Below are 15,674 nucleotides of genomic sequence, written 5' to 3' on the forward strand. Positions count from 1 at the left end.
TATTGCTGAGTTTCGATATATAACTATGTTTCTATAACTAATCTAACTAGAAGTGATCTATAACTAAGTTTCGCTATAGAGATAACGTAGCGACACACCCCCATATATGGCGCTGCAATGCCATCATGGAAACAGTCGTATCATTCTCATCCTGTTGTGATTCAGTGTCGCTTGATTGGAAGCGAAACACCCGCGCGATGCGCCGTCTTTGTGCCATGGAAACCCCTTTATCGACCAACAACATCGCGCTTAAGCGCAAGCGTAGGTCTTGTTTGACCTTGACATAAGGCTCTATAGAAACATTATATGCTTGTCGACACGGTATAGCACTTAGACACTAGCGCACCCGAGTGTCGTTACATTATCGCTGCATGGAAACATGTATATGTTAAAAACAGACAGCGATAGAATTCCATGATTTGGTGGGAAAAAAACCGAAAAAGGCATTTTCACTGACCCACCAAAAATGATTAGTACGCATTAGCCAAAAGGAAATGAAACAAATGAAAGTTTATAGTATAGCAGTGTCTGATGGGCTCTTACTAAACATTTCGCTTATCTCTGTTGTGTATATTTACATACTTATAAGAAAACTCCCATAGTATATTCATGATTCATATCAACGATTCATCAGTGTTGTTGAAAAGCAAAGAGCAGTAATGGTTTAGCAGAGTATTGTGTTGACAGCACAATCAGACTATAGCATGTAAACAAAGTACTAAGTAGTGTCTGACAGTGGCACTACACATTGCTATATATACTAGTACACAGGCAGTCCCGTGTACTGTGAGAGATCAGCATGTGTAATAAGTAGGTACACAAGTATTCAAGTACAAGGTGGTTAAGTGGCGCACTTGGCCGGGAAATAGAAAATTCAAGTCTGATTCCCGTGCGATCTGTTTTTTTAGCGATCTTAGCATGGCTAAGGATAGGCAGACACGGCTCTTATTATAGTAAAGGTTTATCCCTGACCTGCAATTGCGGCTCCCATGTCACTATGATAGCGATAATACGATTATAGAACTACCCATCGAAGTAGTCTAGACGTCTGTAATATATCTTTCTTCTTTGGACAAGTCAATTTTTCAAGAGAGCCTTACCACAACAATTTGCGATATTAAATCAGTGCAAATTTTTTTCATTTTTATTAATACTCTTATTCACATTATATTTCAAGTCTTGTTCACATCTGTCACTTTTCACATAAAAAAGATTCAGGCATTAAGCCTGAATTAAGCCATGTTCAGGCATTAAGCCTGGCTCAATCTGAACCAGACTTAACGCCTGAACATCTTCGATCTGATTGGCTAATAGTGTCACATGCGAAGTTAATTCTTTCACTACAGAATTTTACGCTTTTTTTAAGGAAGTAATGGATGCCGAAAAACTTTTGATGACATACACCTGGTAAAAACTAGAGTTTCGCCATAAACACTATAGTTTCTGTCACAGAGCTTTAATCAAAGTTTTTTGGAATCAGCAGAAACTTCTACACAGATGCAGTTGTCACTTCACACACAATGCAGTTATCACACAATCAATATTTTTCAGTTTAGTGAAACCGCTGAGAAAAAAACGCTAACAGTTTTGCATTTTGATCAAAACGCAGACTGCCATTCTCTAATATGAAAATATAGCTGTCAGAATTATCTAAAGCCTAATTTTGAAAAATTTTGTTAGTAAAAATACGTTTAACTCGTTGTTTATAATTTTTTTTGCATCCATCCTAAGATGAAAATGGAAAAAATTGGAAACTGACATATTATGTTGCGGATTCTATGTTAACAGAGAACTAACTGGCTCATTTTTAGAAAAATGATAACCCAATATCCTGAACTTATTGTGGCATAATTTGGGTGGATCTGTTATCACTGTGATCCATGATCAATGCTTTTGTTTAGGTGCTAAGGCGAGTGATTAAGAAGGCTCTCCCAAGTGAAAGAGCTAAACTTCAAATGTCACTGCAGTAAGTTATTCATATGTCTAGCCCGAAGCATGCCAACATTGAAGTAAGTTGTATTTAACAGGATGTATATAGTTTTAGTGGTAACTAGCGTTAAAGATGTGGTTGCATCAAAAAATTCGATTTAATGAAATTAAAACCCATAAAAGGCTAAAACATCAGCTACAATTTGATACCATTTTTGTTTTTGTAGACCAACCCTGTCCAGAGATATATAAACCACGAGCGATAAATATGAGGTCGCTTCCTTAGCCAATCATCAGCGCGAAATTTTTATATAGGCGGCAATAAATGTTATCACTCATAAAACGCGTTGTCTGTGATCTCAAATTTAGGGATTTTACTCTATTATTAAATCGCATTGACATCGATATTTACTAAATCAATTAACATCGTTACTTTAATGAATTACTCGATCGACACGTTTTATTGGCGAACAACATAATTGTAAAAATTGCTGTAAAGTTACTGCGAAGGTGACTCCGAGTTTTCTTGGCATCAGGTAGTTAAAGTTCTACGGAGGAAGATCGGAGAATGGAGGTAAATTTATCTTTTACTTTGAGTCTCCTATAGAGTTTCCTGTTGAGTTTACATTCAGATTATAATTCCCTGTTTGAGGCTAAAACGTAATTTCCTGTGCGTGCGAGATACGTATGTACAGGAGTTCTTGACGGCTTCTTTTTAATCTTTAGCATCTAGCTATACAATGGCTTAGATTGATGAATATACTAAAGGTATTATTTTAGTACTCACTAATACATGTACTAATTAATAAAATTATAACTTTTTACTATCACTAATCATCGTTTTATATTTTTTTATCGGTTCACCTAGCTACATTTGCTTCAAATTTTCTGTGGCAATTTTATCTAGTAAATTAGATTTATGATTTGACGTTAGATGTTCATTTTTCACTTTTAGAAAGTGAAGAAAACCGATTGATCAATGCAAATCTTTAATCTCCAGAACCAAAGCTTCGAATCATTGGCTTGGCGTACTTGTGCTTTTGTTAAACATTTATTCATTTTTAAAATTACATTCGCAATCTATCAAACTCCCAATTTGAAAGCTTTCAGTAGATACGCTTTAGAATGACATATGTATGAATGACATATATTTATTGCATTTGTTTTACTGATTATAGGATGATCATGTCTTCCCACCTGCCGAAGCAGCTTTGTCAGTGTGGAAACTGCCATAAAGGGAAAAGAGAGACTTGAATGTGTGCTGCATAAACCATGATGTTTTGTTTGAGTTTGTTGCAGTAGATGAATTTGTCTTATTGTATCAGCTAAAACTATGTGAGTGGCCACGACTTGATGAATATTTTTAATAAAAGCTTTATGCCGAGATGAAAATCTTTTTGCTTGTAAAAATTATATAATAAAATTATATTGTTGAAGATAATGCAAAACATGATTTGCAGAATATTGTAGTGAATTGGATACGGTATATGGATGTCCGCAGAACTGGAGAATGTGAGTTCAAATCCAGTTTGCAGCAGACTTCTCATCCTTAAAACTCTATCCCTATGTATATTCTTTTCAAAGACTCGGCTTGCTTATTTTACTTACGGTAGTAAGGAACTAGTTTTCGGTGTGGGCAATGATATATAGCCCCGCCCCAAGGATAGGTGACGGACATAATGTGAGCGGGGCTTTTGGGAGGCTGTATATCGTTAGTATGGGTGGTGGCGGAATGTGCTGATACAAAGACCTTATTCTACATAGTTTGCTTGACAGAGTTACCGTAGACTGGTAGAATTGGTAGTCGGTACTCAAATGTTTACACAACATTTGGAGAAAGTGAGTAAGACAAATTTTCAATTTTCGTTATTTGAGACCTTTGAAACATTCATAATAATGTATCTGTAGCGGGGTTTAAAATTTTATTCTAATCAACATGAGCAAATACAAAATAAAATATATGCCAATAGAGCCGCGTAGGACTAGACTTTTATCGCAAATAGCCGATGTGAATACGAGATATATTGACAGATAAATCACGCGTGACATCATTTTGGGCAAGTCTGGGCATGTTTTTTTGGCCTGAGCGTTTTTACCGCGATCAGATTTTTTCGATTTTAATCTTCGAATATTTTGGCAATGAGATTGCCTAACACAACAAAAAACATATCAACTGATAGAGAAAAAAAATGCTTTCTTTCAAGATCAACTCAAATTTGACGCAACCACATCTTCAAGTCTTGCATTGCCTTGGCTTCCCTTTATTTTCAATCAGGTAGTTGGGAGCATGCACTTAGATTTTCAACACAAACCGCTATACTGCTTTCATGACAACAATCCATGTACGCGTTCATTGAGGAACATTCTTGAGTTTCCAATCCATTGGTGTTCAAGAGGCTCATTCTCAGGAATCGAAAGGAGTTTTGAAAACAAATCATTTTGCCGATCTGGCAGAAGGCACGGAGCATACACGGGTGAAGTTTGAACCAAACCAGCCAACATGTGTGGACACGCATAGTGTTTACTCAGACTAACAGACAGACACACACAATGACAAAGTGGAATATACATGTATTCATATACATGTATATTAATGCATTAGTATTAATTATTGCTATATGTACTAGTAGCTGCGACACTAGTCTTATGTACAGTGGAACCTCAGTTCTCGAACATAATCCGTTTCAGAAGGTTGTTCGAGAACTGAGGTCCAAAACAATTATTTCCATTAGAATTAATGTATCATTGTATGTAAATTTTAATCCGTTCCAAGTCGAGAAAACAACTTCAGTAAATGCGCATGCTTTGGTTTGGCCGAGAACCGACTTTTTTTTTAGATCCGAAACGAACAAATCTCAAATTTTTTGGTCGAAAACCGAGTTGATGGAGAACCGAGGTTCCACTGTATATATGAATCTCAAAGTTAGTCATCTGTCCAGTTATAGTGATAAAGTTTTAATAACAAAAACCTGCTTCACAAAGGATTTAAACTTGCAACGATTGTAACCATAAGTTCACTAACACGCACACCTAACCACAAGGCTAGGCCGTTTTTATGGTTACTGCTGTCTTATCTATGATATCGTTATATGCAATTGGCGGTTATAAGCTGAATGGGTGTGTAATTTTTTTATTAATTAATATTACCTTTTGATATGGTTTTAAAAAAATTTTAAAGTTTGTTTTCGAAATCCATCATTTGTTTATTTAATTTTCTTTTGTGCCGTTTCAATTTCAAATGTCCCGTAACACTCCTACTGCCGGTTTCTCCTAATGTAATCGCTGAATCTACAACGTACCCTAGCGTGCTTCACTGATATACGTTACGTTATATATTACGTTATACAAACAGTAAAATAGATGTTAAGCGCCTAATCCATTCCAAGATCGTCCAAAACTGACCCCTACGGCCTTTTAAATAGAAAAAAAACTAAACTTCTTTATTTAATGACTCCACAGTAACTGTGGTATTATTGGTTTGTATCGAAAACAATTTTCTTTTTTCTTATCCCTTTTGCTCTGTTTAGGGTTCATGATTACGGTATTTTTAGTTTAAGTCAAGAGTAGCGCACACTTTTCATGTCCATATAAACCAACTTTTTTACTGTTTTTAGACAGCAAGGGCTATACTGCAAAGATAAAAAAATATTGTATATGTCTAAAATAAAGTAAAACAAACATATATATTACTATAGTAAAACTGGGGTCTGTCTTACTTTAGAACAGGGACATCCAGGTGTCGCTACAATATCGCATTTATGGAAACAGAATTCTCAAAACGGTAAGCCGTAAGTTCTAACAGTAAAAATCGCGTCACCCTGTTGTTGTCTCACGTTCAACTATGTTTGGATAAAGATCAAGCAATTCTTAATAAATTCATTTGTGAGTTCAAATGACTTATGATTTGAAAACTTGGTTAGATAATTATTTTGAGTCCAAATAAATTGGGATCTTGAAGTCACCGCATCATTTACAAAGCTGCAGCTCAAGGTTTTATGCCAAAACTATTTTCTTTGCTTGTATTTTATTGTACAGTATATCAGTGCTTCACAGATTACATGCTCTACAAACCAGTCAGAGAGTAAATTATCCGACCTCATGATCTCACTAAGATGAAAAATAAATTCTGTTCACTCTAATGAGTTTGAGTGGAATTTTGGCCTGACAATAGAAATTTTAAAATGCTGCATAAACACAAATGTTAATTATTCAGATTCGGTATAGTAACATAGGAAAGAATCCAATTAGGTTCTCAGTAATAAGTCACATGATTTATACATCTGAACATAAGTCACATGATTTAGAAGCTTTAAAATAGACTAAATTGAGCCGTTTCGCTTGTTTATGAAATAGTTAATTGAAAAACAACCATTGCTACAGAATAAACCATACTTTATAGTAGCCAAACCAAGAACTAAATAGTCTAAGCATTTTATTTCCCATCTTTATATTCATTTCGCAAACTCATAAAGTGTCAACAAAGTCATTTATTTGCATACAACGAATACGAAGCATGAATGTTAGGTAGATTGTATCATATACAGTCATTTGCAAAAGTTTAAGACCACTGTTGTAATTATCATTAAATCACACGTTGTTGGTACTTTTCTACATTGCTTTATTTCCTGCTAACCGATTGATAAAAATTATATTTTCTCAACTCCAAACATGTTACTAACAGAATATCAGTCTGCTTTATCTATTCCAAGTCAATATTTGGTGTGGCCACCGTGGTTTTTGATGACAGCCTCTAGACGCCTTGGCATACTCTCTACCAAGGTGCGGCAATACTGACGGCTATCATAAATCATAAGTAGAATCATAAGTCTTAAAGCGAAGACAAAGTAGATTTATGAAGTATAATGAACAGTTATATCACACGTGGCTAGTATAAAGAGGAGAATGTCACACTACTAGTTGTAAGACATTTACCAGCAGCATTGAGACTCGTTATCATTATATTAGACCACAGATATTCTTATCAGCAAGGACACCAGATTAGAGCAATAGTGGGTAACGGTGCATCTTAGGTCAGTAAAACGCGCATACAAGGCACTAGCAAAACACATACAAGGCACTTGCGACACACATACATTGTGAATACAACGCCGACGCAAGTAATTAACAACGCATTAACAACAAATTATTTATATTTATAGTCTGTTAATATAATAGGTCTAAAACATTACACAAAGTATTCTATTTATTATCTGTTTTAAAACAGGTCTAAAACATTACAACTTCTTTGTTTATGGCAACCCTGAGCTTTTTAGTGCATTTTTTTTGTTGCAATGCTAGTGTATGCGCGTTGTATCCGCAATGTTTGTTCGTTGCTAGTGCCTTGTATGTGCGTTGCTAGGGCCTTGTATGTGCATTGCTAGAGCCTTGTATATGCGTTGCGCATGCGTTGTATGCGTTGTTTTACCGACCTAAGATGCACCGTTACCCACAGTCCCAGCAACTGATAATACTGTTGATTATTCCTTGGAGACTTTCATCTTGCTAACTTTTCAAGGCCAAACCAAATGGCAAAGTGCAATAATGCATTTCGTTTAAAACAAACAGGCCAAGACTAGAGTTAGGGACTTTTTATAAAGAGAATTTTCGCAACTCCGTCATTGTAAAGGTTGCTGTGACTGAAGTAAGCTTTGTTATATGACAGCCGCGTCTGCTGGTCCGAAGAGCGTTAGAAAAAAATATTGCACCCCACAGGAATCAAATTCAGATATTCAGCTTCCCAGCCAAGTACACTAGCATCTGAGCCACTCAACTACATTTCCACAGCAAAGAATACTTGTGCACATACTTATTATGCCTGATGATCTCTCATGGCGCGCGGGAGACTGTCAGGGTACTCGTACAACTAATTTTATTGACCAAAGCAAATAATTGGACTTTTGATATAACATAGCGACATGTTTTTGAAATAAATCAGTTTTTAAACTACAGTCAAACATGGATAACTCGTCCACGGATAGCTCGAACACATGGTTAATTCGAACATTTCCTTTGGTCCGTTCCCACGTAATGATAAATTGTATAGATAACTCGAACTCAACACTGTTAATTCGAACTGTTTTTTTGCCCAACGGCTACCGAAACGGTTGTTATCGCTTTAGAAAATCACTTTATTCAAAGCCATAGAGGTAAACTTCATCTTTTCGTAATTCATAAGCGACGTTATTACCACCATCGGCAAAATATTTTTGTCAACGACTTTTCTAAAAGTTTGGTGAAAATTGATTTATACTGCGATACGATGAATAGCACGGGCTAGCCGGGTCACGCGCGCAAGGATTTTCGCCACGCACATACAAAACAAAAATCGCATGTTGTTTTGTATGTGCGTGGCGAAAATCCTTGAGTGCGTGACCCGGCTAGCCCGTGATGAATAGTTTTCCGACGTTGATTCCGTGTTGAATCAACGTCGGAATGTTGAATGTTTAAAACGTCTTAAAATTGGTGTAATTAAACGTATACGTTGTCTGAGCTACAAAAAACTATTCATCGTTTGACCTAAACACAGAATACGTGTGTACATTCAATAAGTATCTATTAAAAAAGCGTGAGTGATATAGAATGTACCGTAAAACCTCGTAAAACTTCTAATTGAACTGCCTCGGAGTGTTGCTCTTAACGAATCCCAGGTAAAGTAAGGTAATCTGCATAAACTTCAAGAAGAAACGGCAAAATTGATCATGGGTAAAACCCCAAAAGAAAAAAATGTCTTTTCTTTTGAGCATTTCAACAACGATCAAATTTTGCCAATGTCAATCTGAAAAACGTCCTGGCAATAACATCACCTCAAACAACAAACCAATCTCAAGTGATAGAAAAATCTCTATACTTTTTCATGAAAACGTTTTAAACTTTACATTAGAAGCGTTTAATTTGAAACAAGCCATTTGTGCTTTTGATTTATATTATAGTTTGTATATGTACATGTATCTACTAATAAATAAGTAAATATATGGACTTGTGACAGTGCTCTGATAACTTGAACGCTCTGATAATTCGAACACTTTTGCTCGGTCCCTTGAAGTTCGAGTTATCCATGTTTGACTGTATGTGGTGACCCAGGCCAAAACCTTTTCAGATTTCAGTACAGGAAGCGACTGCTAAAAGATATTACAAACTAGCCGCATGCTTGATGTTGCCTGGGTAACAGAAGTGTTTTTAGACAGAAAATTTATTTTATTTAACATATACAACATTTATCATTCTAACTTTTAAACTTTATATCATGAGAAAAGTGTTTTGCATAATTCAAATAAATTAAGAGAAAAATAAAACAACTGAGAAGGTGTTTAAATGTGAAATAATTAGCAAGTAATGGCTAGATAGTCTGTTGTGCTACAATAATTACAACAAAAAATGATTTTTCACTAATACAATTATTACAAACTAAGAAAACAAAATAAAAATCATGATATGTTGAATAAATAATGACAATGATTACATAGAAGTGTGTGTATAAAAAGGTTATTGTAACCGAAGCTATCGATCCAACCTTTGCATACTGGTACCTCTCGATACTGGTACAAAAGTAAAAATGAGATATCGGACTGTCTTTGTCTGATGCTTCGTCTGACCGAACAAACAGAGAATGTAGATGCAATTCTTACTCAGGACAATACAACAGTACAGGTATAAAAGTTTTAAATTTAATAGTTCTTAGCAATTGCCATGAGGAAGAACTGGAAACTGGAGCTGGTAATAGGACATTTGAAATGTCACATCTAAAAATTACAAATTAAAAATTTTTCAAAAGGAAAAACAAACACAAAAATTGATAGTAATTAATAATAAAAAGTGCTTCCCCATTCAGATACCGTAAATAAAATGGGTATGAATGATAAGAACGGGTTAGCATTGTGGTTAAGTGAGCGTATTTGCAAGCTTGCAGTTGTAATCTTTGTGAGTTCAAATCCAAGATGGCGCGCATTTTAGTTCCTAAAACTTTATTACTATAACTGGACAGACGAATGACAGACAAACACCAAGATTTACGTATAGATGCATTTTTTTCTTTTACTTCATTTTAAACAAATGCAATACTTTTTGCAGCATTAACCTTGATGACTATTTTAGAACTGTCCTTGATAGCATCATGCTGACGATATATACTGTAGAATCTTTATATAAACACTATGGCGCTCTGTTCTTCAACCCTTCTCCTATTGTGGCGTTCTATCAGAGGTGGCGTTCAAATAAAGGTGTGTTAAAATAGACATTTTACAGGAATTAGTTCCAACAACAGGTATCTCATGTGGGATGATAAAATGTCGCTGACAAACAACGTAAGACCGAAACTTATATATGAGGGTCATTCAATAAATAAGGTGAATTTATTTATAAAAAGGGTTTGAGAGACGAATGTAAAGAATGAACTTCTGAGGTGTACAGTCAGCTGGGGTCATCTCTCACCAACACAACGCTAGACCCCATACAGCAGCTAACGCAATAAAAACAATCAACTAATGTCATCAACAAATACTACCACATCCTCCCTACAGCCCTGATCTTACACTATCTGACTTCTACCTGTTTGGGTATGTTAAGGAGTTTCTTAAAGGAGACCACTTTGATAGGGATCACAAGGTTAAGATTGCAGCGAGTGACTTTAAAATGAAATTCTAAAAATTTCTGTGCTGAAGGCAGCCAAAAGCTGGAATCTTGATGGCAAAAATGTGTCATTGCATGGAGATCATTTTGAAAAATGAAAAATTAGGCCTCTTCTAGTAGAACCCTTCTTATAAACCAATTCACCTTACTTGAATTGAATGACCCTCGTATTTACGAGCTATCAAATCAACTTGAACGACTGAGCAGGACTTCAGACGAAAAGCTGTAGAAGCAAATTAACGACCCAAAAAATTGACAATCAGTAAACCTGATCAAGCAGAACTATAGAAAGCATACTATATCAACTATTGGATATAATCTACAATAGTATCCCAATTACGACACTTTGTTCTACCAGTCTGATAGTCTGCACCAACCTGATGCCAGTACGGGTCAGTTCCACCGTGAGCAATTATAGCTTGGTTAACGAAGCCATTCACATTGAGCTCTAGATAGTTGTGAAGCCTTTTACAGTAGTCGCTGGGAGAATCCATGTCACAATACCTGTATGTCCAAAATATGTTAGGCCTACATAAATTGTTATGAAATTATGGCTAAATATCACATGTAGTGGTAGTTTTACAGGCTTCTCTTAGCTGGTGTTTACGCTCTATATTTTCATGACACCATTTCATCCACAAGATGGGGACAGCAAAAATCTGCGCGTCAAGCGAGGTTCGTTACCTGCAAACCTTTACTAAATGTGCCTTGCAATAGATTGAAATGGCAATGGTGAATGATGTGCAAGAAAATTTCACGCAAGCAATTCCATTTGAAACCTTTTCAATACTTTCGTCATTCGTATTCTGAGTTGAACAGTTATGAATGCGCCACTATGACCTCCTTAGAAAATCCTCCTGAGCAGAAATCTTTATATTTTTTGACAAAGCACCAGTGTTAATCCGCAACATATGAATGCCTATTGAAACACTTATAGCACAGTAACTCAACAAGCATAAAATTGCAAATCCATGTTTTCTGCACAACCGAAACATTGAGAGAGCTAAGATTGAGCTCAAATATTGCATCAAACATCCTAACTCTCTAAAGTCTACAAATCTCATCATGTGACTGTCTGACATTTCCCAGGTCATTTGCTTGTTGCAACTACTAACAGTAAGTAGCTAAATAATTTTTTAGCTGCATTTTCCACATCATTTTTTACAAGATACATCCTAATTGAAATTTTATATGGGCAAATTAAGTGGTTTTATTATTTTTTCAAAATCGGCAATCAAAAATGAAGGCTAAATTGTCAGAGCAAAAAATCCGAATAAATTTTTCTTATTGCTAGGAAATGAGTAACAGAAATGACATGAATTTTGGTATGTGAAATCTCAATTAGTTTCTGATTTTGCTGCAACTAATCAAAAGCATTTCAGCAAAGTTGTTCATCAACCGATCTGACTTAGATTATAATTATCCAACTATCATTTTCACAGGGGCTTTTGATTTCAGAAGTTTTTCAATATGTATTTTTAAAATGATTTTTTTAAATAGCCAAGAAAAAGCCCAAGTCAACATTTTCATTTGGTACAAAATTACATAGAACATCCCCATTCTAAGCTTCAAAGAATAAAAAAGAGTATTGATCACACAACTTCTACACAACTACACATAACTCCTCGTGGTGTTTGATGGAAACATGATTTCTGTAGTGCAGAATAATAAAGTTGCTATGATGACAAGGTTTCAATGCTCACTAAGATGTACATGGCTAACATGATAGGTCACAAAACATGTGTAATACTTTTTTTGTTTTTAAAGTCAGTAATCTCCTGCATTTTAGATGCGATTTACAAATTATTTTTCTAAACTATTTTTTTCCCATTTTTATGCAATGAATCAATTTAGTACAGCTAGCTATTTTACATATTTTACATAAAGGAGATTTTATGCTGAATAAGATGCAATTTTAAGTTTAAAGAAATACCAATTATTTCTCAACTTATGAAAGATTATATATATGGCCATGTCGAATTTGGAATTTTTTTGAAAATTAATTACAACTTTACAGAGTTGAGCTTCTACAGTAGTCCTTCCTTCGTTTATTCGGACCGGCGCTCCCCGCGATAAGTGAAAATCCACGAAATCGCAACCAATAAGGTCACCTTTTCATCAATCGTAAGCACTTTTTTGTTTTCAAAAGGACTAGACCATCTGAACCATTTTATAAGGCATAATGAAGGGTGTGATAGGCACATTGCACTTTTACACTTCATAAAACGTAACAGGAGAATTGCGAACTTCGACAGCCGCTAGCCCAAGTGATGTTCGCGGAGAGATCTCCTTGGGCCAGAGTATGAGATTTATGTATTTAATGTTGTTGATTTTTTTCTTTTTCTTAAACTTTTCTTAATATTTTTACTCCGCTGAAGTCGTGAAGGGTGAACCATGAAATAGCAATAGATTACTGTATTACGTAAAAGCAGCACATCTTTTGCAAGCCGACAGCAAGTTTATCATAGTGTTGTGGCAGATCGTGGATCAATTGTACACAAGGGGCTCGAATTCAAAGAGCAAACTTTTAGCAGAACTTGTAAAAACATTTATTAATTCATTTTTTAATATTGCTTAAAACTTTTCAAGTGAAATTCAAGTTTAATGAGCCGTCCTAAACTAACATGTACATCTCAAAAAACGATTATAACCCATGCCCTATTCTTGGGGTGAAATGCGGTGTATTTCTTATTTGTCTAAATACATGCATCCTGCCTTCGGCTATCATTTGTGATTAGCCAGTTAACAAAGTTTTAAACATAGTTAACAAAGTTAGCAATAGTTAAATATAGTTAACAAAGTTGACTACGTTTAAAATAGGAAAGTAGAAGAGAGAGTGCTGACCCAGCGATTGTGTTGTTCCAATGCTGCCTGGTGATTTCTCGCGTGATATAACCTTCAGCCAAGCCGGCAGCATAGGCCTGTACATGATCAGGATATGACTCATTAGTGGAGACAGTCAAAAAGGTAAGCCTGCAAGAGAGCGTTAAAATATAGCCTACTTCACTGTCTTTGATCTCTACAAAACTCTATCACTATAACATATATGTCATTGAAGCTTAAGAGAACTTGATCTGATAGAAACCATAATGAAAATCATCACTTCAAGACTAATAAATAAGTTAAAATTTTATATTCTCAATTGTTTTTCAGTTTATCTTTGGGAGCCTACATAGTTTAACTAAAAAGATTGTCCATATAAAATATATACAGAAGAGGTTACAAAATTAACTAGATGGATGCCCAGCGTTGCATGAATAATAAAAAAGTTTTTGTATAGAAAATCTGTTTAATTTACCTAACATTCATATGACATCAGGTGTATAAATCATAACTTTGGGCAGCACACACGGTGTAAGAGAGTGATTCATAATAACTATTTTTACAGTTCTGTGTAAACTGAACTCAGGGTTCTTGGAAACAGGTATTAAACATGTTTGTTAGAAATTATTTATTTGTGAAAAATTTTGTTTGTGCTGTTTTATCTTTATGATTCACTAATCTGATTAATGAACCTGTTGCTCTCACTTTTTAACAGCAATGTTATTATGAAAACTGAAACCTGCCAGCCGTTGATATGTGTGCTTGTTGTGAGTGCTTATTGTTTACCTATGCTTTGCCTACTATTGCCATATTCTGAAATCTGTTATCAACTTAAACTCGTGAGACACCAATAAGCCTGTATTGTCAGACCTGTGATGGTTTTTTTAATAAGACTTTTTAAGGAACCATAAAATCCATGTCTTAAAAGCACAACTAAACTGCAGCTTGTTACTTCTGCAGATCAATTTTGATTTCGCATCAATTACTATTTTACATTATTAAAGAATGATGATCGAAGTTTAGCTTCTTATCACAATCATTTACCATCAACAAAACGGCGATCATAGAAATATGTTGCACGCATGTATGGGGCCAAGCTAAAACCAGAATCGGAAAACTCATAAGAAGCTGAAACATAGTTTTTTTCTGTACGTGCACAGAAACATTCAGCACAAACCAAGCACATTTATATGTTGATATATCGAGCAATTTGCATAACAGAAACATGATTGAATCGTCGCTTAAAAGTTAAAACACAAACTGGTCAACAATTCTAAGCCTTACCCATATGTTAAACGAAGATCTTGGAACTCTGCCTCTGCAATGCGTCCAGACTGCAAATAGCCATCGTGAAAAGTGTATCTTGCCGTTTCCTCGTCGAAAGCTACACTAACAGTATGAATTTTATCGTCAGCAACAATTAATTGTAGCCCACAAGCAATAAAAATCGCCAAGAAAATGTAAAACATCTTAGCCAAAGCCATAACGGAGTATGACAGGCGTGAAGAAAAGCGATAGCCTGATTTCCAAACTTTGTAGATCTTTCTCCTACAAATAGTTAAAAACTCCGTTTATCCTCCAAGCGAAATCGCCACAAACCCCTCCGAGCACTCCTTTGAAAATGCCTCTCGTAAAAAAGTTCGACTGTCGGACGGATATTGCAAGTCATGTGCTGCTTAATACACTCTGTTGCCTTTTATTGCTAAAATAGTCGTTTTGATATGTTTTTAAATATAAAAAGTCATTTTAGGCTATAATTTTCGCCTAAAAACAAACTTTTTAAAAATTTATATGCTAGTTCGAAACCATTGCATTGTTGCTACGGAAGTACATCAACAAATTCGCAGTATCCGCGATAATTGTACCGCGTAATATTCCTTAAATATAATAAAAGTTCAAGTCAATATACATTTACCTTTATAGCTTCACAATGACTTATGACTGAATAATGATATTGGATTTGTTACGAAATTACCAATTTATTCGGTGATAACTTGCATTATTCTATGCTCACCATCACGTAACATATCACCGTTGCTGCTGGCAAAGCGGTAAAGTAATTTCTACCCTTTGTTACAACTAGTATTAGATCACTCATTTTTGTATGCTTATTAAGTACTTATGTACTAGCTTTATGTGATCACTCCTAATGTATCAGCTTTATCTAATCACTTCTAAAGTGTTAGCTTTACACATTACAAGTATATAACTCAGCTGCTGTTCATGGTGAGTGTGATTCACCATTGTCATTAGTTCTATGAAATACAAGTAAAATGACAAACATAACACACTTCTCA

General features: G+C 35.2%; 1 protein-coding gene across 1 annotated transcript in view; it reads right to left on the bottom strand.

Annotated features, from left to right (window-relative positions):
- LOC137386934 (putative phospholipase B-like 2) overlaps positions 1 to 14,950 on the bottom strand; it is a 32,543-nt gene extending 17,593 nt beyond the window's left edge. The window contains exons 1-3 of the mRNA XM_068073167.1: positions 14,662 to 14,950; positions 13,399 to 13,527; positions 10,932 to 11,058 (exon numbers count right to left, since the gene is read on the bottom strand). Of these exons, the coding sequence (XP_067929268.1) occupies positions 10,932 to 11,058; positions 13,399 to 13,527; positions 14,662 to 14,861 (456 nt within the window). The 5' untranslated portion in view covers positions 14,862 to 14,950. The remainder of the gene's footprint in view (positions 1 to 10,931; positions 11,059 to 13,398; positions 13,528 to 14,661) is intronic.
- Between the last annotated feature and the right edge of the window lie 724 nt (positions 14,951 to 15,674).

This window comes from Watersipora subatra, chromosome 2 (assembly GCF_963576615.1).
Source record: "Watersipora subatra chromosome 2, tzWatSuba1.1, whole genome shotgun sequence".
Lineage (NCBI taxonomy): Eukaryota > Metazoa > Bryozoa > Gymnolaemata > Cheilostomatida > Watersiporidae > Watersipora > Watersipora subatra.